The following is a 26,829-nucleotide window of genomic DNA, read 5'->3' on the forward strand; positions in this document are numbered from 1 at the left end:
TCTGATATCAGAGACAGGGAGTTCGGTGTCTCAAGAGCAAGGTGTGCTTTTTGAAGTCGCGACTTGTGGCTGAGAACTTAAATTAGAGCAGATCTCATGTTCGAAGTGGCCCATCACTTGGCCTTGGTAAGGAACATCTCGCGAATGTCAACAGGTAGGGGAGTCAGTCCTCTATAAATACCTGATCTGACTTAGACATCATTCCCCAGACTCTTCTCTGACTTGAAAGACATCGTGTGGCGAGAGATCTGCATGTAGATCAAATACGTCATTTTCTCATACAGAGACTAGAGTTAGCCAGGAACAGACGAAAGAGGTAATGCCCATCGCCGGCCGACCTTCAAAGTTTAAAAATGCTTTTCGTGGCGCTTGAATAAGGTATTCGATATATAAACTGGAATTGAATGAAAGCGCTCAGGAATTGTGGCAAATTTGTCCGAATTGCTTGCACAACCAGAGAAATCATGGTTTACCTTGATCTCCATGTTCGTAGATTCATGGCCTGGATATGAAAAAACTCCATGCCCTTCTCTTTTACGTCTCGAAGCACTCCGACCTTTCCATCATGGCTCATATTCCCGTACACGAATGGCCGAATTCATAGTGGAACACTTCCAAGTTCTTTTGTTTACGCGGCATAGGGCACTGAAGGTCTTGGCGTAGGGTTTGATCTCGAGTGCTTACCTGACACCTGACCACTTCATCCGTATGCCGTGTACTGTTTCCGACGTTCGGCTCGACAGCCAAGCAGATTTAACCAAGACCAAGTCGGAAGCATCATTCTTCGGACAGCAGTCGAATGCGAGTATTGATCGTAGCAGGCTCACTCCCATCAAGACAAGCATTCTTCAGGGGTATAACTCGAAATCAGAATACAAAAAACTACAGTGGTTCTCACTATGTATACCTTTGACGATCGGGAGCGACCCAGAACTGCCCAACCGCACGTGTACCATAGATTTGGGGACAGGTCTACATGGTAGCCATGAGGGAGAAGGTTCATTGGCGAGATTACGGCAGCATGCTCAGGACTATCGTAGCAGAAGACACAGGAAGTGATGGAGGACAATTGTGTGACAATAGAGTCAGAAAGGACAGAGAAAAAAGATGACCCGGCGCATAGAGTGATAAACAATGCAACACACTAGTGATTAAAGAAGCTACGTTGTAAACGACTCTCATCATCGACTAAAAACTTTGGACAGGATCATTTAGGCTTCACAACAAAGTTATCCATCTTGAACTTCAGCGTCGAAGTCTTGGTCCCCTTCGCCCCAGGTCCCATAACATACCACTCCATAGAAATTGTCCAAGTACCAGTCTGCGAGTTCGGAAAGTCCGCCACGAAATTCACCCACTGATCAGCCTTATGCGTGCCCTTAAAGCTCGGCGTATATATATTGCTGCTGAAACTCTTGGTATCAAAGCTGAAAGAGCCCATTGAATGCGACAGACCATCAGGAGCTTTAGCTTCGACGAACAAGCCAGGTTTGCCGGGCGCGGTGTACCCAACGCTATTCTTGGGGAGAATCATGGACCATGAGAGTTGGAAGCGCGCCGCTTTGCAGATCTTGAAGGTCTGGAAGAGTTTGTTGTAGCTTGTCGGGTCGTTGTAGCCGGACGTTCCGGCTGCTTGGATCGCGCGGTCGCTTTTGTAACCGGATTTCACGACTGTTGCGCTGCCGAGTTTGACGTATGTGGGTTTGAATACCCATGGTGCTTAGTGGGTTAGCCATGCCGGAGATAGTTTGGGGAATAATTTACCGAGAGCGCTGGACTCAAAGCTCGGGTTTTTGAGAGTATTTGCTGGTGTAGTGCAGGCTCGTGCATCGAGAGGGCTGTGAGCATCGGCTGGTGCGGAGAATACAGGGGCAGCGACCGCCAGCCAGCTAAGAAGCGCTAATTTGACCATGGTCGCGATTTACAACTTGGGCGTTTATACGACTGACAATGCAGAATGATGTTGGGAAATAACTACGATGTAAGTTCAAGGGAAAAGTTACCAATAGGGAATATGCCTGTTTCTTATAGACAAATCGAGGGGCGATGAAAACCCCGTGGGCTCGGTAGTTGAACATTATCATTCGATACTCGAATCAATAGTTCCGCGAGGCGTTGATCTAGACCCCTCAGCCGCACTGGCTAGACAGGGTAGCTCCAGGTTCCAGACAGGACCCCTGTATTGTATTGAACCCTAATCTTCCCAGCACGTTCATCTTGTCAACAGTCCTGCTACAATCACCGCCATTCAGCTATTTCCCCAATCTGTACGGAGGCAGCCGCGAAAAGTCCTTGCCTACAGGAACTGTAGCTGAAGAGGCTCTCTAGCCACAGATACAGGAGATACTTTATTCTTAATGAGAGGCGCTGATCATTATCTCGCTCTAGGGGAATAAGCAAAAGCTATATAAGGTAGTTACCTCTATAGTCCCTATAACTATAGCAGAGATATAGAGGGATCCCTCTATAAGCTAAAATTAGTCTATGTACTTCCTTGTATCTAGCAAAGTGAGTAACTGTGGCGTAAGTCCCTTTAGGCAAGAACTTTTCGCGGCTGCCTCCGTATACAAGAATTATATAAATCATGGCCGTAGGACTCAGCCGACATTTCTTTTCGCTTCATCTTATGCACCCTGTCACTAGTATTTGGTCTCAGTCAAGTTCTTGGCAACTTGGTATTCCAGTTCTCATGGACAGTCTCGACATCGATGTTCAGCTGAGCAACGTAGACCTATGACCGTCAATCCCACTTCAGAAATAGCGGCCTAAACCCAACAATGATGCCCTCCAAACCGGAAGGGGGATGGCTTTCGTAGTTGATCCCGTAAACACTCGTGACCTGGTGATCGGCGAACCGTAAGTCCCCCATAGTACTCCCACTCCTTCCCACCTCTCGGAGTTTGTTCCCAGTGTTCAACCAAAACTGGGCACATCCCAGCTTCTGGCCGAACCAAACATCAAGCCAATAGAGATAATCTCCTGCTTTGATGTCCAAGTTTGTTGTACTGGCTGGATCTACCGTGGCAGAGCCATACGCCGTTCCCCAGGTATCACCGTACTTCATCTGCAGCCTCCTACGTAAACAGCTGTGATCTGATCATTGTTTCCCCGTTTGACGGGGGGGAAGGGTTTGTCTACCCACGGGTTACCATTTACCCAAATGTCATAGCGGCCGCGAGACGCAAAGATCTCGCGGTCTAAATTTACCAGTGCTTCCTCCGTAAGAGGCTTGCCTGCCAGGTAAGGCCAAAAGTCGGCGTAATTGAGGACGTGAATAGTCATATTCGCATCGTACTGCATCTTGGCCCTGAAGATGGCGCCATCTTTAGCTCCAATGTCATCGCCTGATAGTCCCTGCCATTCGGGTTTAACATTGTCACGTCCTGCCTGGTAGGTCGCCTTGGCGTATGTTACATAGCTTGAGGTATCAATGGCAGGAATTGCATGAGTCGCATCGTCCATCGCAGAAAGGTACGAGTGCACAGCTTTCCATTTTTCTAGGGTCTCTGCAGGGACAGAGCTCATTTTGGAGTCGTCTAGCATGAGATTCTCTAGAAATAGCTTGTGACGCGACGCGATTTCCGCATGTGAGACTGCCGCAGTTTCTGTCGTGAGCTTATCAAAAGTCTCCTGAAGAAACTCGACTTCATCAGCAGAGAAGCCCCATTTTCGACCATGTTGGATGCCGTCGCCCAATAGCTTGAGGTGCATTGTCGCTGCGAGAGCGAACCATGGCAGCGACGCCACACCGTATTTGGGAGATGTGAACTCGCTCATGGAAATAACCATCGTCTGATGCAGGGATGCAAAGCACCCGAGAAGCAAAGTGGTCACGTCTTTGCCCTCATCATGCTTTTTGACCAGGGTAGAGAAATCACTAATGGCGGCGTCAAGGCCTGTCAATTTTTCTTTGAGAGTCTCCAAATGATACTGTTCGATCTTGGAATCAATCATCTGTTCAATGCGTTTGAACAGCTTCTCCCAAATGTCTGTGGCCGACTTGGGCTGGAAGATGAGGGAAGAAAAGAGGTTGAGAATAGCGGCTAGGGCGTCGCCATATCCGGGAATGAGCTCAAGACCTGATGCAAGAATTCCGAAGATAAACTTGCCAATGTCGTTCGGGTCTTCGATGTCCAGGTGCTCGCCTTTCTGGATCGTGTCGAGGCCTTTCTTGATGGCCTCGTTGAGAAAATCTTCATCGATCTTGACCATTTTGAAGGAATGAATCTCAGGGTAATAGAATATTGTGATAGAAGTAAGAGATGGGAGTATGTTTGTCTTTTATCGATTTTTAGGCAGCATACCTTGACTTTATATACTGCAGCGATACCAAGAACACTTCGCGCGGCGTAGGAACAAGACCGGAAATGATGAAACAGGGACGGCCTATTGAATAGACGAAGAAGGCCTCAAACTAAGCCAATCCATTTGAGGATCTCGATCAAAGTCTTTCTATGCTGTCTGTTTATGCATGGGGTTCGAAAGGGACGGAGATCTGCAGTATCTCCGTCGTTTCGGGGAGATGCAAAAACTGGCTGCATATTCCGCTTTTCAGCTCTCCACTATCATCTTCCCGCTTCTTAATCAAGAAAAGATTTGATAAGGTGACATCAGTAAGTAATCACTAGGTCGCCTGAGGCTTTAGCCACAATGGATCACAGACTAGGTATCGGTCAAGAATATGGTTGCGTGTTTTGATGTGATTGCGGCATCTAAATGCAATGAACACGGACTCTTTGCCTGTAGTTGACGTAACTCTTGTGGGCTAGGATGGTCATTTGAACCGTCTAGCCAGGTCATTATAGTGGTTTCCAAGTTGTTGTGAGACGATACATCCTTACTGTGGCTGTTGTAGTTGCTTACGGTCTTACCAGACATTCGTCATAGCTGAAACGGAATGTCTCGGGGCTATCAGTTGCCGATTCAGTTATCTCAGTGACAGAGAATTCTATTGCTCAATTCTTGGCCGCTACCTTTTCATGTGACAAGTCTCAATATGATTCATCGAAAACACGATTATCACAGCCCAATTGGAATCCCGGCTCAACAAATGACTAGAAATACCCTCCGCGTAGCAGGGATTTACCAGCCCATACGTTGCGTAGATCCTGCGCCTTACAGGCATCTTTACCCGATGGAGTACCGGACTATATCTTTCAGGTTGGCTTCTGTACTGTCTCCAACCTATCCAACGTGATGGCATTGACCTGAAGTTTACGAAATTTTGCCTCCGAGTCCACGTCGGCTCAAACCTTGGATAGTAATGGCTAAGAAGAATCGGGTTGTTGATTGAAAAGCTAAGACCTAGCACGGCAGCATAATAGTCTGGCAACCCAAGCTCTTGCCCCCTTTCGTTCTAACTAGCCACCTTCTAGTCGTCTTACCAACCCTAACACCTCTGTCATCATCATTCAAATATGCATAAATTGACGATGAACAGCTTAGCAAGTGTCTTTGGCAACAATGACATTGTAGTTGTCAGAATCGAATTGTTGCCCTCGGACCATCTGAACAGACCAAGAAGGAGCGCAAGGCCTGACAGTGCAAGGAGGGCTGTTGACTGTCCAAGAGCAAGCTGCGATGATGTGGTCGATGTAATCAGCGAGGTAGGAGCACCTAGGCGAAATCGCGTGGCCGTTGTCGTTGCAAAGGATGATGGCATCGCCAGTAGCGCAGGCGATCTTAGTGCACGTGCGAGGTCCTGCGCCGACATGGCAAACGTTGTTCCCGAGCGAGCGAAGGTAGTTCCTTTCCCGGTGAGCAGCCCGTACGTCCATAGCTCCAAAGCCACCAACTTTGCAAATAATATGACCCTAGTTTGTATGTTAGTAGGTTTCATGATAAGAAAGATGCTTTGAGATCTTACTTGGCTGCGCTTCTCAATCTCAGCTTCGGTGACGTTGTCTTCGGGAAACACGTAGTCGGGGTTCAATTTCTGAATTTGAGCAACAACTTCCTAAGTCGACATTAGTATCTTCGTATCTTCAGGGTCTAATTACGGCTTATTTACTTACCTCATCAGTACCAGTCAGAGTGATGGGATCGGCTCCCTCTCTGATAGAACCAGTCCATTCCATCGGAACAATCTTGTATCCTTCGAGAGGGTTGTCAACAACCTGAACACCATCAGGAAGGGCCTGTGGTAAGGTTAGTCTATATGAACTTCTTTCAATCAGTGAGAAGCTTTACCGCGGCAGAGACCGCTGTGGCAGCGGTGCTGAGAAGAGTGAAAAGAGTAGCCTTCATCTTGAGTATTTCCGTTGTCTGAAGATTGTAAGGTGGGAGAATAGTGATTGAGTGCTGGCTGTATTGCTGCAGAGATGTTGCTTGCACAGAGAATTTGTCTTCTTTTATAGTATTTTTGACTTTCTTTCCCCGGATGTATTCAAGCCTGCGCCTTACCTTCTTTGTGAAGCTCGCCGTCGTACGAGTCTACCGAAATAATTCGGGCCAAGGGTCTTTGGACTCGTATACGCCGCATCGTAAAATTTGTAGGAATTCATGCTTGCACCTTCCTCTTCCATGCTAGATGATCGACATCCATAAGGACTTTGAATTAAGCATATCGTAGCACATCGAATAACAAGACCATAGATCCACCTTTCCCGTCAGGCGCCTTTAAGGTTATCTTATCTAACCGCCTCGATCCACCCTGAGCAAAAATCTACAATCTACTGGGCACAACATATCTATTTTTCCAAGAGGACGTAAAATCCAATAGGTTATTATCATCGAGTTCTGAGGTTTAGAGATTGCGAAATCAATTCAACCAGTCTGAAAAAGAACGTATATGCCAGGTTCAATAGAGATTCAGAGATTCAGGAACTCCCGACTCGTTGTTTTACTGTCTATCTTCTCCATTACTGGTACCTGGCCTCATTTCTTTTTACCCCTCCCTTGGATTATGGTCCGGACCGTCGCTCGGCATCTTCACCGTATATTCTCCATAACGGAAAGCGTACTGTAGGATTTATCCTGTAGGCTTACAAGTCTTGGCGCTCATGCCCCTGTCTGTGGGGGCGCTACACGCAGGCATCAATGTCCCGCAAGGCCACTGCGGCCGCCCTTACATTACCGGCAGTTGACTGAGAAATAGCTGCTTTGAGATATTTTCCCTAAACACGATTTGGGACAACGCATGACCTTCACATTATTAAGAGGCACATGGACATACTACTAAGTTACTCCACTCTCTTTACAACACCATCTGGCGGGTTAGTAATTATTCTAAACCCCATAGCTGTCACAAAAAGTCATCTTATACGCACTTCGTAATAGGCTTTATCCTTGTTGACAAATCAGAAATAGCAATCGCCAAAGAGCATCATCATTCTCAGTGACCCCAAATCCGAGGTAACAGGGAGGGAAGCTGCCAAGTGTTCAATGGGCTGCCAGCACGTGGTGGGGATGCCACGCTCTTTTTTTAAAAAGAAAGTTCATGGACACTACAGGCCCAGCCAGAAGTCACATCTCGTGGACCCTAGTGTTCTTGCACCTATTCTATTACCGATAATGCAAGATAATGCCTCACGTAGACGGCGTGGTTGGCCCAGGAAGACAGGATTTTGTACAGGCGCGGGTCGCTCATCAACCTCTTCTGCGTGAGATGAGAACGATACTACGATTCAACTCGTGCAGCCCTCTCCCGCTAGCCAAACTGCACCACACAGATTTATAACTAGGTAGGATAAGACGGCTGTGTAAATGGGAGAGGTTGCTCCAATGGTAGATTGAAGCCCTACCTTAGATATATACTACGGGAACTAGGCACTTATACAACCTTTCAGGCTGGTTTTTTGGGAGAGTGAGGTGACAGCCAGCTTCACTCAGGTCAGTTTGGAGTTGCTAGAATCCCGTCGATGTTCTTGCTTTAATCTATCACCTAGGCATTGGCCATTAAGGCGCATATCTGGAGACAGGCCGCAGTGATATGACAAGGATAACCATGATTAAAGGCGCTGAGAGGAAGTCTAGTAACAAATATTCTTATGGCGACTTCAGGATATGAAGATTGGAGGTCTATGATGAAATGCAAGGACTTCTATATGACTCAACCTTTGAGGGACCAACTGTTAATTCTTTTCTTGCTACCCTGTATTGCTCCAACGCCTAACTGCAGTTATATCGACAGAATGGCTGAGCACGTTCCTGGAAGAGACGGTTAGTTTATCTTGTATCAGCTCGCAATAAAACTATTACCGGACCATATGAAAGAAGTGAATTGTCAATTAGCAATCGCAAGGTCTGTCTAAACAAGGAAACTCGGCCGCATTCTTATGTCCGGAACACACAAAAACAAATTTGTTATGGTCACTTGGGGATAGAGTCAGTGTGTGGATGCATATAGTAACTGATGGAAAGCAGTGAAAGGGGAAAAATTGTCAAAGTAAATTGACTTTCACGTTGGGACCAAGTCTCTAATTGGGCCGTCTTCTTTATGGAGCAACACCATTGGGTACCCCGCCATGAAGTTGCGATAAGCGGGGTTGACGATATCGGAGGTCGACCCGATAAGGTCGGAGCCGTGCCCCGTTCCGTTTCCGAACCAAGACGGCATCCGGGGTCCAAATGCCGGAGCTGAAACATTGAGTAACGGGGACCAACTACTATAAACAAATTAAAAATGGCACTGGCCACATAAAAGTTGACCGTTTTCGGGCGTCCTTCTTCCATGATCTTATCTGATCTGTAAAATTTATCTGGCAGAGTTTGACAGACACGGCTGATGAGTCATCCATAGCACACTCGGAGCCCCACATCTCGAGGTCCGATCTAAATTTTTCCGTTGACCTCATCGCACAAACCCACTCATTCACTCACTCACTGCAACGCGCATATCTCACATCCCACGCAGCAAAAATGAGTGGAAAACCTGCCCTCGGTCTTCTCGGCGGCGGCCAACTCGGTCGTATGCTCTGCGAGGCCGCATCCCCTCTCGAAGTCGAAATCGCCATCCTCGACGCCCAAGACGCACCCGCCAAGCAAGTCAGCCGCAGCAAATACCACGTCGACGGCTCCTTCAAAGACGCCCAGAAGATCAGAGAGCTCGCCAGCAGCTGCAGCGTCCTCAGCGTTGAGACAGAGCACATTGAGACTGCTGTCCTGGAGGAGTTGGCTACAGAGGGAAAAGTCGTTGTTTACCCTTCGTGGAAGACCCTGCGCCTGATTCAGGATAAGTTTGAGCAGAAGGATTATCTGGGCAAGCAGGGCATTCCTATCGCTGAGCAGGTCGCTATCCAGGCTGAGGGTGCGGAGGAGATGCGTAAGGCGCTGAAGGATGTTGCGACCAAGTTTGGATTTCCTTATATGCTCAAGTCGCGAAAGGATTCGTATGATGGACGTGGAAACATCAAGATCGCTAATGATGAGGATATTGAGACTGCTGTGAACGAATTTGGAAAGCTGCAGTGCTACGCTGAGAAGTACGTACCTTTCCAGCGCGAGCTCTCGGTCATTGTCATCCGCACAGAGGACACTGAGGGCCGAACCAAGCGTCTGGTGCCGTACCCTTGCGTCGAGACTGTTCACGAGGACAATGTCTGCTCGCGCGTCTACATGCCTCCTCGCGATACACCAGATGAGGTATCCAAGCGCGCTCAGGAGGTTGCTGTCAGTGTTGTTGAGAAAATCTGGGGACGAGGTGTTTTTGCTGTTGAGATGTTTGTCACGGAGAAGAACGACATCCTTGTCAATGAGATTGCGCCGCGCCCTCACAACTCTGGCCATCTCACCATCGAGGCCGTTCCTTACATGTAAGTTTCCAAGACTGTTCCGCTCATTTCATGCTGAGAATTCCTTAGGTCACAGTACAAGGCGCAGCTCACATCAATTCTTGACGAGCCCCTCCCCGAAAAGCTCGAGCCCCATGTAGCGTCCAGCATCATGATCAACATCCTCGGAGGCGCCGAACCAGAATCCCACATCCCTCTCGTGCAAAAGGCCAAGTCCATGTTCGCCAGCAACATCGGCGTCTACCCCCATCTCTACGGCAAGCAGTCCAAGCCCGGCCGCAAGATTGGTCACATCACCCTCACCGGATTGACTGCCAGCATCAAGGAGCTCGAGGAATATGCTCAGCCGCTTGTCAAGTTGGCAGCTGATATGCGAGAGGAGCGCATTCAAGCTAAGAGCAAGAGTCTTCGTCCTGAACAGGCTGTTGCCAAGGCCACCAAGGATCCTCTAGTTCTGGTTACCATGGGCTCTGACTCTGATCTCCCTGTTCTCAAGGCTGGCCTTGATATTCTTACTCAATTTGGCGTTCCTTGGGAGGTTGACATTACGTCTGCTCACCGAACACCTGTCAAGATGGGCGATGTTGCGACTGCTGCTGCTGACCGAGGCATCAAGGTTATCATTGCCGCTGCAGGAGGAGCTGCCCATCTCCCCGGCATGGTCTCAGCCTACACGCCTCTTCCCGTCATTGGTGTTCCCGTCAAGGCCACCCATTTGGACGGCATGGACTCTCTTCTGAGCATTGTTCAGATGCCTGTAAGTAATATCTCCAAGTACAGTATGCACAGACTAACTCGATCCAGCGAGGCGTTCCTACCGCCACCGTCGGCATCAACAACTCCACCAATGCCGCTCTGCTCGCCATCAGAATCCTGGGTGCTTTCGTTCCAGAGTACCTTGAAAAGATGAGAGCTTACCAAGTTGACATTGGTGAACAGGTGAATGGTAAGGCTACCCGACTGAGGGAGTCTGATGTCGAGTCGTACTTGGCTCAAATGAAGAAATGAAAAGCGATTATATGATAAATTCTATAGATAAGAAATAAAAGGTCAACTACGGTTCTATAATACCAGCATTTATGCACAGCTATAATGGGAAGGGGTGAAATATAACAGAGGCAGGGATAAGAAAGCCAGGACTTAGAATATCTGCGAGCTCTTATTTTTTCATCCACGCACGCCTTCTCTAGTTCGCCTCGATAAGAACCGCATCATCAACATAAAACTCCAAATTCTGACACTCCGCCCGAATCTGGATACTCGGCACCATGTCCAGAAACATTTGACTCCAAGTACAGCTCATAGTAAACTCCGTCCATTCATTATACGGCCCAGCCCAGTCGGAGCCCGAAATGTACCCGCCCCCGGCTCCACAAGTAATCCTTCGTGACTGGCAATTAACAGCCGTGCTTGTCTTGATCCAGATGGAATAATGGTATTCAGTGTCAGCCTTGATCAAGGATGCGTCAACAGGATGGTCGATGCCTAGGACGACAGGGCTGATGTAATCAGCCGTATAGAAGTGGCCAGAGAATTCGCCGGAGTGGGTATCTTCGTCCGTGAAGGAGAGGGTGCCGCGGCCTCCGAGTGTGTACCAGGGGGCGGTGCTACCTGAGTCGAACCCGGGGTTTGTGATGACGTTGGTTGGTTCTTCGGCAGCTGTAGTGGTGGTTGTAGGTTCCGCAGTGGATGTCGCGAGTGTAGTTGGTTCAGTACTTGAAGTGGTGATCAGGATAGTGGAAATAGCCGAATCAGAGGTCACATCAGTGGTAGAGCCAGAAGCTGTCTCAGTCTCGGACACGGCCGTCAATTCAGTGAAGAAAGTGGTAACCGTTTCAATCTCATCAGTCATAGTTGACGATGAGAGAACAGGGAAGGGCGTGGTTGATGTTTCGGTTTCATCAGCGATGGTTGAAGATGAGACAACGGCAGTAGACGAGGCTTCAATGGAAGTCGCAGATAAAGCGACTGAAGCAGACGAAGAAGAAGGTTTGCATGGTGATGCACAGACAAGTTGGCATACTGCCAACAGCTGAAGAGCCAGAACTCGCATGATGATCCAGGTAACGACTGTGAGGATACTAAAGAAGACTGGGAATAAGGAAGGAAGAGGAAGGAAGTGGATGTATTAAATGAAAACAGGGTTGGATATTCAGCTTGAAAAGTCCTCCTGAGATGATCATTAAACGGTCTAAAGAATAAACTATTGGTTTAGGTTGACGAGTTATAGAGATTAGTGCCAATAGTTGACAGTGCATAAACAAGCTAGTGGAAATTGGCAGGCATTTGCACCCACTTCTTTAGCGAGCTTATGGATCATGTCAACTACCCTGCACACAAGGGTTTACCTACAACCACAAAAGAATTTGATAGATGTGGTCCTTCGCGAATCGGATTATAGTCGTTTGAGGGTAAGTCGAGAGATCAATTGCATATGCATAGGACAGTCCTCAAAATCCATCACCAGCCCAGATCCTATCCCAAGCATTTTTCACAACATCAGTCTCCAACTTCTTAAAGAAATCATCCACAGCAACATCCTCCTGCCCCTCAATCCTCATAACGCCATTCTTCACACCTCGCCAGCCCTCGACAGGAAGCTTCAGCTTATCCTGACCAAGGCCATAAAAGTATCTGCCCTTGAACTTCTTCTCACCACGTTCAATAGCGTCATACTCAGCCTGGCACTCCTCGCAGATCATGCCTGACGCGAATGTTATATATAGGTACGCTGAGCGTCCGGCCCACCATTTGAATTTCCGCGCAGGGTTGCAGAAGCCACCGCAGGTGTAGTACCCGTCTTCTGGGTCGACCAAGTCTCCCTCATCTGTAGGTGGTTCAGCTATGTCCTCCTCATCATCGCTAGTGTCGACATTGGCGGGAGGTTCGTCATTTTCTTCCTCAGCCTTAATCTCCCCTTGGTCTTTAGCCTCTTCTTCTGCTGACGCATCATCGTCCTCGGCTTTGTCGGTATTGCCTAGTCTTGAAAAGACAGCTGACGCAACAATGCGAGCACATCTATCAAGCTCCGCATCGTTCCTCAGCGCCTTGCTCATCAGGGATAATGACTGCGCCAGCATCCACAGATAAGGCGCATCGTTCCATCCAACGGAATCGTTAAGACCCGCAAAACAGTCATGCAGCAGAGACTGGATGGCTTGCTGGAACTTTTCAAGTGGCCCCATGACAAGGTACATATACGCTAGCCCAACACGATGAAAACTGGTCCAGGATGCTGATGTTCTGGGAACGTCTGAAGCAAACGGCCGTTGCATAAGGCCAGCGAGCGCAGTGAGCCGTTCCGTTTTGTAGACCGGATCACGAGACTTGCGGAAGAGCTCGAGCTGAACATTAGTCATACAATCAACGGCTCGGAGCATCATCAAGAGCGCAGTTCCGCCAAGGATCGGGAACCTGAGACCTGTTGCACGCGTGTCGAATACCTGGTCCAGTAGCTTGAGCGCCTTCTCGGGCTCGCGACATACCTCGAAGTATATAACGGCGAGGTCAAGTCGAAGAGGAAGAGCGGCATCGAGATTATCCAGAAAATCGATGGCCTCTTGGTAGAACTTTACGATAAATTCTTGCTCACCTGTTTCTGAAGCAATGTCGCAAAAGAGAGCATGTCTTTCTTCACCGTCCTCTGCGTAATCCGATGCAATCCATGTGATCCGCTCCACGAGACTCCACTCCTTCAGCATTTTGATATACTGAGCCTTGTCCTTCTTCTCCACGACCTTGAGCTCGTCTACGAGATCTTCACCTGGAGTTATTCCATCGGGGTCGCTCTCTTTCGCCTTGAAAAACGATTGGAGCGCAGCGTCGTATTGACGAAGTTTGCGTTGCGCCCTGGCAAGCGTCGTGTAGACCTTACGCTTCAACGCCGGAGGGACATCACCTGTTGATAATCCATTGACTGCAGTCTGTGCCACTTCGCAGGCTTCCTGTTTCTTCTTCTGTTCAATGAGGAGGCTAGACAAGACGCATGAAGCTCTGTAGAACTCCTCGTCGCCAGACTTGCAGAGATCAAGAGCAGCGCGGCATGTCTTCTCAGCTGGATCCAGAAGCTCATACTCGTCGAGGACTTCTGCCACCGCCCGATGCGCTGCAGCGTCAGGCTTGATCTCGTCGCCGAAGAGATTCAAGATTCCAAGACTTGCTGCAGTTTCATCGAACTCCTCACTATCCTTACTGAAGGCGTCTTTGCCCTCAAATCGATCGGGGAAGTTTATGACGGCTTGATCCATCAACAGTTTTGTCAACTCAGACTAGAGATTCACAACATATTAGTCTCTCTGGTGTAGCAATGGTTACTTGAGGAGATACCTACCACCTGCAAAACGCCATGAAGTTGCTGCCACGAGTCAAAAGCGTCCTTCGAATTCTGCGCCACGTAAAGCCGACGCAGATAACCCTTTGCGATATCCACGCGACAAATCGCAGGATCAGACCCAACACGCTGCCACCACTCAACGGCAAATTCACTCAGCCCGTCCTTGATATCCGACTTCTCAAGAAGTCCCGCCCACTCAGCAACCTTGACATTGGTCACGGAACCACCACCACGCTTCCCATACAGAATGCCGCTCTTGGCCATCATCTCAGCGAGGCCTGTTTTGTCAGCCATTGTCTCTGCAAAAGCTTCCAGCACTTCAACCTGCTCCTGGGGCGTGTGCTGGTTCATATCCATTGACGTGAAATGCGATATGAACCATAACGCTGCGTACTTGAGGAGTCCTTCGCATACAGCTTCACGGGGCTGTTTTAGTAGTGCTGCGCTAGTGACGAACATTTTCCGATTCGCTTCTGAAGGACCCCATCTGAAATCTGACGCGCCATGAGTGCTATTCGTAAAATAATGCCTCATAGAGCGCTCCTTGAAGGTGACGGACAGTGGTCCATCGTCATAGATACTGTCGTGTTTATCGTCATCATCTTGCTTCAGGTCTTGAACTGCTGTCGCTTGACTGGCCTGAAGTCTCGCCAGGACCTCTGTATCATAGCCAGGACCGCCGATCCTCAGGAACTTGTCGAATAGCTCACGTATTTCTTCAATGTCGAATTCGTTGTCCTGTGCAAGATACTTAACCAGGGACTGGACCTCGGCCAGAGTCAAGAGCCTCTTGGAGAAGGCGACCCAGTGGAGTAACGCCGCAGCTACCTCCTGGTGTTTGGGCGGCATGCGGCGTTGACATTCTGCGAGAAGGATCTCATAGATTCCGTGAAGGGTCTTGGGCTTGTCTTGGTTCAGAGCTCGGAGGACAGCTCCCTCACGACCTAGATCGTCAAGGCGACCCAGCAGGTGCTGAGCGTAGAGCATATCTAGTACAGTGTGAGCTATTTATCGAGATGAACGTAGAGATATACTGACTGGGTGAAGCCTCTTCGATGTTATCAGCGATTCTTTGCTGCACATAACGGCTAAATCGTCTCAAGTTATTGAGAGCGTTGATCTCGCTCCAGACCAAAGCCCTCAGATCTTGAATCTGCTTCTTCTTGGTCGCTTCAATTCGAGTCACCTTTGTACCCTCTGGGAGATCATCCAACTTCTCAGGTCTAGAAGTAACAACTAGAGAGATTTTCAATCCCTTTTCGTTGAAGTAGTCGGTCAGAAACAGTTTGAAGTTGGCCCAATCACGAAGCTCGTCAAGTCCATCTAACACAATAAAGAGGTTAAATTTGGAATCCGGCGCAAATACAGCACCGAGAAGATGTTCAACGAGGTTCTGCCAGAGCTTTGTATCAATGTCAAGGTCATCTCGAGCTATCTGTGCATTCAGCTTCTCACAAGCTGCATAGTTTGTTTCTGCGATACGATTGATGACCGTGATGACGCCGCAGAGCAGGAAAGCAAAGGCGTCTTCTTGTTCACGGAAGTAAAAGTGTGCCACGCAAGTATGGCCTTTCTCATCCTCGCTAGCCCTTTGGGCGAGTTTGTCGTGTAACGCGGCGGCCATGTGACTTTTACCCGTACCGGGCTCTGATGTCACTGCAAGGATGGGCCGTGTGCCATCTGGGAGCTTCAGCCATTCTTCCCACTCGGGTTCGGAGAAGAGCCAGCTGCACGAGTCTGGAAGAAGTGTTTCCTTCAGGGCGTGATACTCGTGGTCGTCGTTGAAGACTATAGGCATGGCATTGCGAATACTGTTAGAAGAAGTAGGTTTGTTCGCTTGCGGTTTCTCCATGGTCTTTTCCTTCTTCTGTCCGCCAAAGAGCTTAAGGATCTTGGCAATGTCGCCGCGAATATTCTCCGTGTTCTCATGAATGGTGTCGATGGTATGACCGACTCGCTCGAGCATCTCGGCGTGAGACTTCTGGTTCTCATCAAGCTGCGATGCCATTGCAAGAGTCTCTTCTGTGTTACCGAGGATGGCAAATTCGGTCGCCTGCTGCAAATGATCCAAGTTCTTGTTCATATTCGCTCTCGCGCCACCAAGCTCTCCGTCGTCACCCTTGAACAGATTCGAAATCCACTTCTTGAAGCGACCTAGCTCGATATACTTGTGCGCAAAACCGCACATGGTCAGAAGCGAGGTGAATACCTCCATCAAGCAGTTCTGATAAGCCTTATCTTGCGGCAATCTCTTCTCCAGAATTGTAATCCGACCTAAGAAGCTGTTCATGTCCTCAAAGAAGACAATCACAATATCGTAGTCGGCAGAAACAGACCGACAAGCTTGAAGCATGTAGGTCAAAGCTGTTCCAATGGCAGCGGCTGGTGGAAAAGCCGGCGCTGCGGCGGCAATAATCTGGTTGGCGCCTTGTTCAACGAGATCTAGATTGGAAGAGAACAAGGTCCTCAATCGATCGACCTTGCCCTTGTCGTGCCTGAACTTGTGAAAGTTGTTCATCTGGTCAGTTCCGTAGTCAAGCATGGACTGGACATTGTCGAATTTGCGCTGCAGACCGAAACCGACGATGCTCTCATAGCTCTTGAGAGCTTCCTTCCACAGGTCGGCAACATCTCGGTCATCATTCTTTAGCTGTTTCTCCAGCTCCACGCGTGCCTTTTTTGCTACCATGATGCGATACGCAACTGCCACTAGGCACAGAAATATTGCAGTGCTAGAAATGACAGAAGGGAGATGTGAAAGAGAGCATGTTTGAGGGCGAAAAGAGAAATTGCAAATGGCTCTGGGGTTGAACAATAAATACGAGGGGTTTATTTGTTGCCTTGCAAGGATTGATGCTCTCGTGCCTCACTATAACTTAAGTCCGTGACGTTATTGGTCCAATATTGGACCAGCTGAATGCACCGTCAGCGGGTTTTGTATGCAGTCAGCAATTAACAGCCCATACCAAGGCTTAGCTTCTTCATTAGCTTCCATGTTTATCATCGATCAACCAGATCGAAAATTGATGCAGTTTTCGGAAACCTTTGCGGGGACACTATTAAATCCATAGTGCCCTTAAATAATCCCATAAGGTATGGTCTGCAATAATCCAGTCATGATCAAATGATCCCTTCGATTTATCGATTTATGGCCAGTCCCTTCTCTCTGTAGCCACCCGAAAACCTCCTCCAACTTGATCAGGTACGGCAAATTACATCAAATAACCGTTGTGTAGAGAATTTCAGGAAATCGCATTGTCTTATGCCACGTACATCAACCGAAAGTGGTGTGACCGCCAGAGGAAAGGTCGGTCCTTTTGACTGCATATGAGGGCTCTTTGTTTGAGTTGGAAGACCGAGGTTACAATGTCGTCAGCTTACTTGCAGCAAACAAGCCTGGTGCCTAAACCTTGAGTATACTGGCAAAAGCTGCCAGTATTTTTGTCATCAGATCCGGCCAGAACTTCAGCGAATCATTCGAGGCGTCTCGTTTCTCGAGAGATGGTTATGTGATGTTGCTCTCGGCCGAGCGGAATTCCCCCTTGGTTAGCCAAATTGTCATTTAACTTACCATGGCTACCCTCCAAGGGGAGTTAAGAGGCAGTACAACGTCGATCAATTGAAGCCGAAGGCTTGCCATTTCGACCTCGGATTGCAGAGTTGCGAACGGCAAAAGCCAGAGCATCTGCCGTGTTTGTTTTTTAAACTTCCAGTGGCGCAAGAGAACAAAGCAAACGGAAACAAACAACAAACAAGTTCCCCTCATCAAGTCTACAGAGTCAAATATTGAAAAGGAGCATCATTCGCTGGATTACTCGCTTTCATATCATTCCACTACGACAACATCATTGACTTCTCAAGACCTCACCATGCTGAGCTACTCCCGTACTAACATACACGATGCTATCGTCTCTCTAGAGCCTCAGATGGACTACATCTGCAAGGTCAGTGGCGCCATTGGACTTTCGTTATCCGTTGTTTCGGGTGGGAAAGAAGCCTATGCCAAGTATCTCGGTTCCCGAGACGTTGAAGGTCAGAATACACCGGATGGCGATACAACGTACTTCATCGGCTCTGTGACCAAAGGCATGGTGGCAGCTTTAGTGGGCATGCTGGTTGAGGAAGGGAAGCTCGGGTGGTCGACTCGTGTCGCCTCACTACTGCCCGAGCTCCAAGATACATTCGAGGGCCGCGGCTCGCAGATCACTATCGCTGATCTCTTATCCCATCGCACTGGAGTGGCGCGTAGCAACGCCATCTGGATTTCACATACAGGGAATATCCTGCTCCCAAAGTCAGAGGGTATACAGACCTAGGCTACTTAACCTATCGTTAGAGACTTCAGGACTGACTTCCTCTACAATAACTACGCCTACAACGTGGTTGGCCGAATCATTAAGATTGTTGAGCAGAAGAGCCTTAAACAGGTTTTCAAGGAGGGTATGGGAACCGCTGGGGATGCATCGAACATCTATGGAGGACCTTGCTGGGAATTCCAATGCAGCAAAGGCCTATTACGCCCTAAAAGATGCCTCTTCATATGAAGTTCCAATTCCTACCATATCCCACAAAACCATCATGGGAGCTGGTAGGGCCATTAGAAGCTGCACCAATGACCTGGCCAAATACTACAGCAGCTTTATACACGCAGTCAATAATCAGTTCAACAACAAGACGACTTCAACCCTAAACTCGCCATTCAAGCAGCTCACTACAATCCTCCGACCTCACAATCAGCTTGGCGTCACCTCTTTGCGCGAGCAGTCTTATGCACTGGGCTAGGGGCATGCACAGCTCCCCTGTTCGTTAGGCACTCTCAATTACAACTATCTGCTTATTCCCTCAATGCCAGTAATTAGGCAAGGAGCTCCAAGTCAGCTCGTTCTATATCATGGCGGAAGCATTCAAGGATTCAACACAGCTGTTTATCTTTTACCAGATACCAAGGCGGCCATCATCGCAATGCAGAACTCGTCGGCCTTGGGCGATGCATGCGATTGGATTCCTCAAATGATCATGCATAAGCTGTCAGGCAGTACTGAGAGAATCGACTTTCTGCATTTTGCTACTGTGGCTGCGAGGGCGGCTCTATCTCTGCCAGCGAAAATTGAAGATGAACTTGAAAAGACACGAGAAAAAGGCACCAGACATTTGAACCTCGAGACATACGCAGGCCACTATTGGAACACTCTTTACAATTTCCGCATCGACGTCAGCGTCTGGAATGGCCGTCTCTACATGACTTTTCAAGGTACCGTGAACGAGACTTATGAGCTCAGGCACTATCATCACCATTCATGGACATGGAATATGTCACATGATGAGACTGCGAAGCAAGGGCGATATCCAACTAGACCCTGGATATCGTACATAGTCGAGTTCGATTGCGGGGAGAATGAAGAGGCTCAGGCGTTGCTCTGGAAGTATGATGAGGAACACCCAGAGCCGGGTGTCTTCGTATTAGAGGAAGGGTCACGCCGAGCTGAAGATAGAAATTGAAGGATGAAAGAATCCTAGCTGAACAGCAATCTCATTAACAGTGTAACAGAAATCATAATTGTTTCCTGTCCAATTGACTCCCTTTTTCATGAATAAACTACCGACCAGTCTGACCTAGATAGAGGATAACCATGTGTCGTGTGCTATGCTATGCCCAAATCTCATGAAGTTCATTTGCTCAAACAACACTGTCGTGCTTAGCCTGATGGACCACCGGGGTCTTTGCGGCATGGACGGAAACCATCTCATCATGGACAGTCTTCTCACTGACGATGGCGGCTCCCACCATTGCATGATCTGCGCCACCAAACAGTACATCCATATGCTCTAAGGGCACGCCCTTAGTTTCAGGGATGCAGAACCACACAAATGCAAAGAGCAGGATATTAATACCACCAAACATATACATAGCGTAGCTGCGACAAGAGTTACTACATTGCGATTTCAGGTAGACTGGGGGTAACTTACAATCCTTTGGCAGAAAGAAATATGGGAAAGATTTGCTCTGCACTCTTTGTTAGTGATAGGTTTAGGGAGAACGAAAAATGGATACTTACGGAGAATGATACTGGCGATAGACTGGCACTGAGTGGTCATAGCAACCGCCTGCGCACGAATATTCATGGAGAAGATCTCTGAAGTCCAGATCCAGACTGTCGCGCCCCAAGAAGGCTTGAAGAAGAATGCGAAAAGGAACATCAAGAATACAGTCGCGATACCTACGCTGGGAGACTTGGATCCATCTTCTAGAGTTGGCGTCTCAGTGACAACGGCTGCGGCTGCAAACATGCAGACTGCTAGGCCCGCGACACCAACGAGGAGGAGAGGTCTTCGGCCCACGAGATCAGTCATCCAAGTGGCGTTCAGAGTGAAGAGGATGTTGAAGGTTCCAGCCAAGGCATTGATAAGTTGGATCTGGCTGTTTGAAGTAAAGACCTTTTTGTAAATGATTGTGGAGTATGTTGCGAGAGAGTTGTTTCCGGTGAGTTGTTGTCCAATATTCATAGTAGCCGCGAGGACTAGCGAGGTTAGGTATTGAGCATGGACAGGGACAATGAGACTTACGAATGCGCTTTCTCACAGACTTATCCGTCCAAAGCAGTTTGTATCGGGCCCAAGTGCTGTTTGTTTCTTTCTTTTCAAACGCAATGGCTTGTCGTATATCTTGCATCTCTTGGGCAACAAGGTCTGGGTCGTCGCGGATCTGCAAGAGAATATTGTATGCTTCTTCGAATCTGTCGTTCTGGACATACCTATAGTTTGGTGAGAATCAGGTTCAAAAAAGCATCTCGTCACAGTAGGGTTCCAAACGCGTACCATCTTGGGGTCTCAGGGCAGAAGAAAAGCCCAGAAATGATGATGATAGGAAAGAAGATTTGAAGGAACATGACGATCCTCCAATCCCATTCTCCGAGCCTCTCGGCGTTCTTGGAGCATGCGTAGTTAATCCAATACGCGAGAAAAGATCCTATAGCAAAGTTGAGCTGCCAGAAACTCATGATAGTGCCCCGAAGTTTGGCCGGTGCTATCTCATTGATAAAGACCGGTCCGGCCGGCAGCATCAGTCCCTGGCCGAAACCGGTGATGGTACGACCGGCGATGTAACCGCCGATAACGGGAGGTGTAAATGTCGAAACAAACGTTGAGATGATGACTAGTACAGCTCCCGCCCACATACTCCATTTACGACCGAATCGGTCAGAGACCGGAGCAGACAGGAAAACACCTGGACGTTATAAGCATCAAGCCGTTGACACAGAGTGATGGGCGAGTACCTGTAATGATGCCGCTTACGGCCATGGCGGTATTGACCGAGCCGATAGTGGATGGAGACTGGGGATTGAGATTTTAGATACGATACATCTATGGAGTTGGTAGAAGAGGATCATACGGGGTTGTTAAAGTAGTTCATGAAATGAACCGAGCCCTGCGCAGCGTTGAACGTAGAGGAGTCATAACCATTGACAGCCATGCAGGTGCAAGGAATGAGACAAGAGAACCAGAGGTTCGCTTTCTTCGAGTTGAAGAGCATAGTGGGCAAATAGATGCCTGAGTTACTGTGAAGAACAGTGAGTTGAGAGGAGTCAAGTCGTCGGTTGAATGAGGTTTGGCAATTTATCTATAGATATTCCGGGGACGGGGATCCACAATCAGGGCAGGGTCTAGAAGGTCATTGTCTGGCAGGTCGGTACGTAGAGTCCCGAGCTGGACAAGAAGGGTTTAGCAGCGGCCGCCCTATGCCGTTGCTCTGACCATGCATTTCAGACCCTGCATCTGCACCGACAAGGTTAGACAGTCTCACTAGCTGCTATTTCCGAACTAGTTCTCATGCATCCGAATGTGATATACCGTTAGTCAGCGGATTAAGTAACTGAGCATGCCACAACAGCCTTTCCCCTCTTTTTTCCCCGTGATTTCAACTCATCACAGGTCCAATCGAGAGCAGCAGCACCATGAAACTCCCTACAGCGTGCACCAGGTGCAGAAGGAGGCGCAAAAAGTGCTTCCGGACGAAGCCTGAAGGCCCCTGTGATGCCTGTGCCAAGAAGCAGAATCATCAGTGTTCGCTCGTCCAGCCACGGCCTGTCTCTCCCCAGCCACAGCGTTTCTCGGTCGAGGATCTAGATCCAAGGGCTTGTCTCTCGCATGACCTCATTGAAGAACTTGTGGAGAAGTATATTTACTATATACTTGACAGGCCTCATACGCTCTTCCATCTTCCCACGTTGCGGACTGCAGTGAGGGAAGATACGTTGGGAGATGCCTTGCTCTCCGCGATACTGGCGTTTGGCTGCCGATTCCATGATAAACCTGAGATAGCATCCCTTGGACCTGCTTTTATGGAAAAGTCTAAATACTTACTGAAGCTGGATATGGAGAACATTTGTCTGGAGAATATCCAGACCTGCGTGCTGCTCGCAAATTTGTCATCTTCGTCGAAAAATCCAGAATCTGAGGCTCTGTTTGTTACTCTTGGCATTCGTATGGCTGAGATTCTTGGCTTGGATCGTCCGGACCTGGAGGACTCTGAAGTTCTACGTGAAACAAAATGCAGGGTATGGTGGACACTATTCATGGCTGACCGTTGGAGTTCAGTCGGCCGCAACCTCCGTCGCGCGATGCCAGACTTTAGTCAGGAGACTCCCCTACCAATGGATGAAGACTACTTTCACCACCTGGATGTTGACCAAGGTAATGGTGAGAGATCGCCTGCGCGCCCTCGTACCCTTGGGCTCTGGGCATACAACATCATGCTTGCAAAACAGCTCGGGCCCATCCGGGACTTGAATAAGCAGTGGAATCAGGAGGGCATCTCTGAAGATTACGTGATGCAGCGCGTCGCAGATCTAGCAGAAGGCCTACAACTCTGGGAAGCGGGTCTCCCCGAGGAGAAGAAGGCGACAGAGGAGAACCTTCGTGCACACAGTGCTAAGAAACTTGGGGGACCGTTCCTCGCCATACATACAGGCTACCACCAGCATTTCGTGCTCCTACTGTTCCGGTTCCTGGACCTAAACCGGGCGCAGACCCCCAAGACGATAGAGTACGCCGAGCTCTGCAAGTATCACGCAAGGTCGATTAGCGAGCTGGTCAAACTGTCCCGCCAAGTTCCGAACTGCGCCATGGTCTTTGGGGGGGTGGGCTACATGACAGTTGCCTCTTCAGCGGTACTCCTGCACACGCTCATTTTCGGGCAGCAGGATGACACGGCTGATATCCGAGCCAAGCTGGAGTCCAATTACGAGACCATCTATGCGCTGCAAAAATACTGGCCTTCGATTCAGAACTCGGTCAGTAGAGAAATCGGTGTTAGTGGTTAAATTCTGACGAGTGCAGGTAAAACGACTCGAGCTGTTCCAAAAGACGTGTACGAGGCCTGCCGCGATGCAAACTTACAAGTTTGACAAGTGGATGGTGAGGTTTTTGGTGGAACACCACTTGCCGCTGGATGAGCCTGAAGGGGATCTATCGCCTGGTGCGGTTTAACATAGCGTTTAGATTCCAGAATGAATATTTGCACTAATACGGCGTACATGGAGACGGGTTATGGGATTTCTTTCGTTGTATATTCTTCGCATCGTTTCGTTGGGTCGGTCGAGCCAGGAGGTCGCGGAGAGGAGAAATGTAAGACGCGAGACGGCGGGACGTCTGACCATGATATAAAGCGATAAAGGCGGCATATTTATCTTTTCGGGCCGCATCACAAAGTCCCACTGATAGCATACGATAGAAACTACTGAATCCTCTAATCCATACGCTAACCTACGCATCGTGAATTTGCGCACCCTAGAGCACCTAGTTTCTTGTGTTGACGTCCCCATAACTCACAGCTAATTCCCGGGGGCTAGAACTCGACTAGTCCGCAAGCGTTATCTTGTGTGTGGGGTCATCGTCGGGATTCGCTTGTATAACCCGACGGCTGACAAGTGTCGGGAATCGCTCCAAGACCGCCGCAGCAGACTCACCGTCGGGATTTACAGGCTTGGCCCGACGGCCACAGAGCGTCGGGATACGGCGCAAGACCGCGACACAGTGGGGCGGCTGAAAAACAGACATCGTCTGTCTTGAGTCGTGACATGGATCTATTGGTGGGTTTGATGATGTGGACAGGGGGCACGATGCCGGAGCAGACATTCCTCGCTCGGGAGCCCATTCACGCCAGCACGTGATGCACACTACTTCTCGTCACATCAGGCGAGGTCCTTGCGAAATGAAGGTTTCAATAACGCAGCCAGGTGGCGTGGATATCAGCTTGGAGAATTGACATCGCTTGTTACGCCCGTCGCGAACTGTCAACTGCACCCGGCCGGTACATTGACTTAGCGGGTGGAGGCGAGGAATGTCACGGATGCGGGGCCCCAGTTGCAATTCTCTACACCACCACAATCTCTTCACGTGTAAGCAATTAAACAGCGTTGTTACACAAGGTGTCTTGACAACTCAGCAAGGAAACCCCATGTCATTCTAAGCATCTAGACCTTCTCAAAAATCTTCCAAAAAGGTAAGCGATCAGATAACGAAAAACGAGTACGGATAATCCCGTTGCATATCCCACTAACTCGTGCAGTCAAAAACCCGACCCCTGCTCCGACAATGTCGTATAGCGAGCGAGTCACTAACCTGAATCGTCTGGCTTGAAAAAGTTCCCACTCTCGCAGCCCTAAAATTTCCCCAAGACCAGATGCCACCATCCCTGTAACTTGGCAGCTTGACAGTCAAAGCCACTGTCATGACGGTATTAACTGGGGGATTCACTCCATATTGTGTAACCTCTTGTCTTAAAATAAACTTCTTCAGCCTTTTTCTTTTCTCTTTGCGTCTTAGGACTGCCCCCAACTAGCGGTTAATTAGCCTGCAGCCTGAAACTCAAGGGTTAAGTAGGAAGCTGTCTTACATAAAACGTTAAATAGCACTCTCCCCTTTCTTGTTCATACCAAGACTCTGTTTCTCCCTTTATGGTATTTGCCTCAAAATCTATATCTCGCACTATATTGCCAAGAGAACCTTCTATTGACTACACCTACCAGACCTCATATCTGGAGTCATTCTCATCATCCCCAGCATACACACGCCACCATGAGTCCCTCATGCAGATCTATCAAACCTCGCTTCACATCACTCTCACCAAGCCCTGAAATTACAGAAGGCTTGAAAAAGGCTGATAGAGCCTGTGAGAAGTGCACGCGTACCAAGAAGAAATGCGATAAATCGTTGCCTGGCTGTTCGCGCTGTAAGCGGTATGTAGAAATCCGTCTCACTCCAATGCTCACAGTTTGTCTAACTGACCAGGCTCAGCAACAAATGCTGTTATGACTATATGTATACTCCCTCCGTCACAACAGTCATAAGACCGGAGCATGCCATAAAATCTCCACCTCACATACCGGGGACGCTCAAGCCGTTCCTCGATATTTCCAGCTCTATGATTTTAAGCCTGCTTTCTTCACGGAACGCCATTCCGAGTCACTCAGTTCAACACTACCTGGAGACTATAAACCCATACCTTACTATAGTTCATCCAGAGCTCTTTGCCTTGCGCACCAATATTACCGGTTCTGACTCGTTTTCGGATCAAGAGCTTCAGGACCCTGCGACTACCCTTCTGGTTGTATGCATGCAGCTCTTTTCTCAAAACGATGATTCAAGTATCAAAGGAGAAGAGAATGCTGGCAGGGCTGTCTATCGGTCCGCCAAGCAAATCTTGAGCGTCCTGCGAGCCATTGATAGCCCAAGTATCGAGCTTGTTCAGTGTTCTATTCTGCTCGCATTCTACGAGTATACCCATGAGGATCTTGGGCGTGCTTATCTGAGTATCGGAGATGCCAATACTATGGCTTTGATTCTACACGTGGGCCCTGGAAAATACCTTGAGGACGAGCGGGAAGCGTTGATCCCTTACGAGGAGGAAGAAAGGCGCTGCGTTTACTGGAGTCTCTTTGTGCTCGATCGGCTAGTCCAAACGGATTATTCTCTTCTCCATATGCCGCACCAGATACCGCCTGCAGTTGTATCTCCTCCCGCGGCCGACGATCTTCTTCCGACGAACCATTTACTTTGGTACGATGAGGGCCAGTCGCCTTACTACGTCACGCAGCGATACCCTGCAGATACAGATTTCTCGGTGCCGGTCGGGGCCTTCCAAAGGAATTGCCAATACGCCATGCTCTATACTGGAATATCCCCCCCTCAATCCCCTGTAGGCCCAATGGCCTTTGATTTGGCTAATCCTATTGTCACCTCGGTGTTGCCTGAATAATGCCATCCAACGTCAAAGCGCTCTAATTACTGTTCACCGATACTAGAGATTCACAAGTCAATATGGGAATTTGATCAAAGGGTATCACTATAGATACTGCGATGGTAAGTTAAGGCCCTAGACTGCAAATCTTATTGCTTATTTCTTTTGCTATTTCTAGAACACAGTGGCATTCAGTGTTACAGACCGGAGCGGAAATGGAAATACGCATCACATTTCAGAGGAAGAATTTATCACTTTCGTCACGAGTTGAGGAAACGTTGTATCAGACTCGCCTAGGGCCGAAGTTAAAATTTCTTTTTGCTCCGCAGTGGTCCTATTTTCACCGCATAGGCCTAACAATACTAAGTGCTTGTGACAGAATTCGAGTATTGTTATCTCAAACTCATGCGAAGAACTGGAGTACTTTGAACAATTGCTGGCTTGAAAGGTGCGAGTTTAGTTCTGTAACAGTTGACCAAATTATTTACCCAACCCGAATTTCACGAAGTACGGAACAGGAGAAACTT

The 26,829-nt window shown here is 48.7% G+C and overlaps 11 protein-coding genes across 11 annotated transcripts; 5 read left to right on the forward strand and 6 right to left on the reverse strand.

Annotated features, from left to right (window-relative positions):
- Window positions 1-1,207: 1,207 nt before the first annotated feature.
- On the reverse strand, window positions 1,208-1,912 carry FPRO_07414 (uncharacterized protein; the record flags this gene model as incomplete). Its single annotated transcript, XM_031234532.1, has 2 exons — window positions 1,208-1,719; window positions 1,765-1,912. 2 exons carry the CDS (start codon window positions 1,910-1,912, stop codon window positions 1,208-1,210), a joined length of 660 nt encoding a protein of 219 aa, XP_031084260.1.
- Window positions 1,913-2,656: 744 nt separating this feature from the next.
- Window positions 2,657-4,212, reverse strand: FPRO_07413 (uncharacterized protein; the record flags this gene model as incomplete). The annotated part of the gene is made up of 3 exons (XM_031234533.1): window positions 2,657-2,731; window positions 2,777-3,086; window positions 3,143-4,212. 3 exons carry the CDS (start codon window positions 4,210-4,212, stop codon window positions 2,657-2,659), a joined length of 1,455 nt encoding a protein of 484 aa, XP_031084261.1.
- Window positions 4,213-5,441: 1,229 nt separating this feature from the next.
- On the reverse strand, window positions 5,442-6,246 carry FPRO_07412 (uncharacterized protein; the record flags this gene model as incomplete). The annotated part of the gene is made up of 4 exons (XM_031234534.1): window positions 5,442-5,813; window positions 5,867-5,956; window positions 6,015-6,137; window positions 6,190-6,246. The coding sequence occupies 4 exons, from the start codon at window positions 6,244-6,246 to the stop codon at window positions 5,442-5,444; spliced, it is 642 nt and encodes a 213-aa protein (XP_031084262.1).
- Window positions 6,247-8,859: 2,613 nt separating this feature from the next.
- On the forward strand, window positions 8,860-10,739 carry FPRO_07411 (uncharacterized protein; the record flags this gene model as incomplete). Its single annotated transcript, XM_031234535.1, has 3 exons — window positions 8,860-9,752; window positions 9,801-10,488; window positions 10,536-10,739. 3 exons carry the CDS (start codon window positions 8,860-8,862, stop codon window positions 10,737-10,739), a joined length of 1,785 nt encoding a protein of 594 aa, XP_031084263.1.
- Window positions 10,740-10,917: 178 nt separating this feature from the next.
- On the reverse strand, window positions 10,918-11,784 carry FPRO_07410 (uncharacterized protein; the record flags this gene model as incomplete). The annotated part of the gene is made up of 1 exon (XM_031234536.1): window positions 10,918-11,784. The coding sequence occupies one exon, from the start codon at window positions 11,782-11,784 to the stop codon at window positions 10,918-10,920; it is 867 nt and encodes a 288-aa protein (XP_031084264.1).
- A 397-nt stretch (window positions 11,785-12,181) lies between these two features.
- Window positions 12,182-16,753, reverse strand: FPRO_07409 (uncharacterized protein; the record flags this gene model as incomplete). Its single annotated transcript, XM_031234537.1, has 3 exons — window positions 12,182-13,999; window positions 14,062-15,053; window positions 15,103-16,753. 3 exons carry the CDS (start codon window positions 16,751-16,753, stop codon window positions 12,182-12,184), a joined length of 4,461 nt encoding a protein of 1,486 aa, XP_031084265.1.
- Window positions 16,754-17,933: 1,180 nt separating this feature from the next.
- Window positions 17,934-18,846, forward strand: FPRO_07408 (uncharacterized protein; the record flags this gene model as incomplete). Its single annotated transcript, XM_031234539.1, has 3 exons — window positions 17,934-18,358; window positions 18,401-18,504; window positions 18,569-18,846. 3 exons carry the CDS (start codon window positions 17,934-17,936, stop codon window positions 18,844-18,846), a joined length of 807 nt encoding a protein of 268 aa, XP_031084266.1.
- A 180-nt stretch (window positions 18,847-19,026) lies between these two features.
- FPRO_07407 (uncharacterized protein) lies at window positions 19,027-19,563 on the forward strand (the record flags this gene model as incomplete). The annotated part of the gene is made up of 1 exon (XM_031234540.1): window positions 19,027-19,563. One exon carries the CDS (start codon window positions 19,027-19,029, stop codon window positions 19,561-19,563), a length of 537 nt encoding a protein of 178 aa, XP_031084267.1.
- Window positions 19,564-19,741: 178 nt separating this feature from the next.
- FPRO_07406 (uncharacterized protein) lies at window positions 19,742-21,595 on the reverse strand (the record flags this gene model as incomplete). The annotated part of the gene is made up of 7 exons (XM_031234541.1): window positions 19,742-19,979; window positions 20,032-20,068; window positions 20,121-20,582; window positions 20,629-20,816; window positions 20,881-21,289; window positions 21,339-21,396; window positions 21,455-21,595. The coding sequence occupies 7 exons, from the start codon at window positions 21,593-21,595 to the stop codon at window positions 19,742-19,744; spliced, it is 1,533 nt and encodes a 510-aa protein (XP_031084268.1).
- Window positions 21,596-22,016: 421 nt separating this feature from the next.
- FPRO_07405 (uncharacterized protein) lies at window positions 22,017-23,550 on the forward strand (the record flags this gene model as incomplete). The annotated part of the gene is made up of 2 exons (XM_031234542.1): window positions 22,017-23,354; window positions 23,401-23,550. 2 exons carry the CDS (start codon window positions 22,017-22,019, stop codon window positions 23,548-23,550), a joined length of 1,488 nt encoding a protein of 495 aa, XP_031084269.1.
- A 1,590-nt stretch (window positions 23,551-25,140) lies between these two features.
- On the forward strand, window positions 25,141-26,320 carry FPRO_07404 (uncharacterized protein; the record flags this gene model as incomplete). Its single annotated transcript, XM_031234543.1, has 2 exons — window positions 25,141-25,301; window positions 25,354-26,320. The coding sequence occupies 2 exons, from the start codon at window positions 25,141-25,143 to the stop codon at window positions 26,318-26,320; spliced, it is 1,128 nt and encodes a 375-aa protein (XP_031084270.1).
- Between the last annotated feature and the right edge of the window lie 509 nt (window positions 26,321-26,829).

This window comes from Fusarium proliferatum (genome assembly GCF_900067095.1).
Source record: "Fusarium proliferatum ET1 genome assembly, contig: FPRO_scaffold007, whole genome shotgun sequence".
NCBI classification, from domain to species: Eukaryota; Fungi; Ascomycota; class Sordariomycetes; order Hypocreales; family Nectriaceae; genus Fusarium; species Fusarium proliferatum.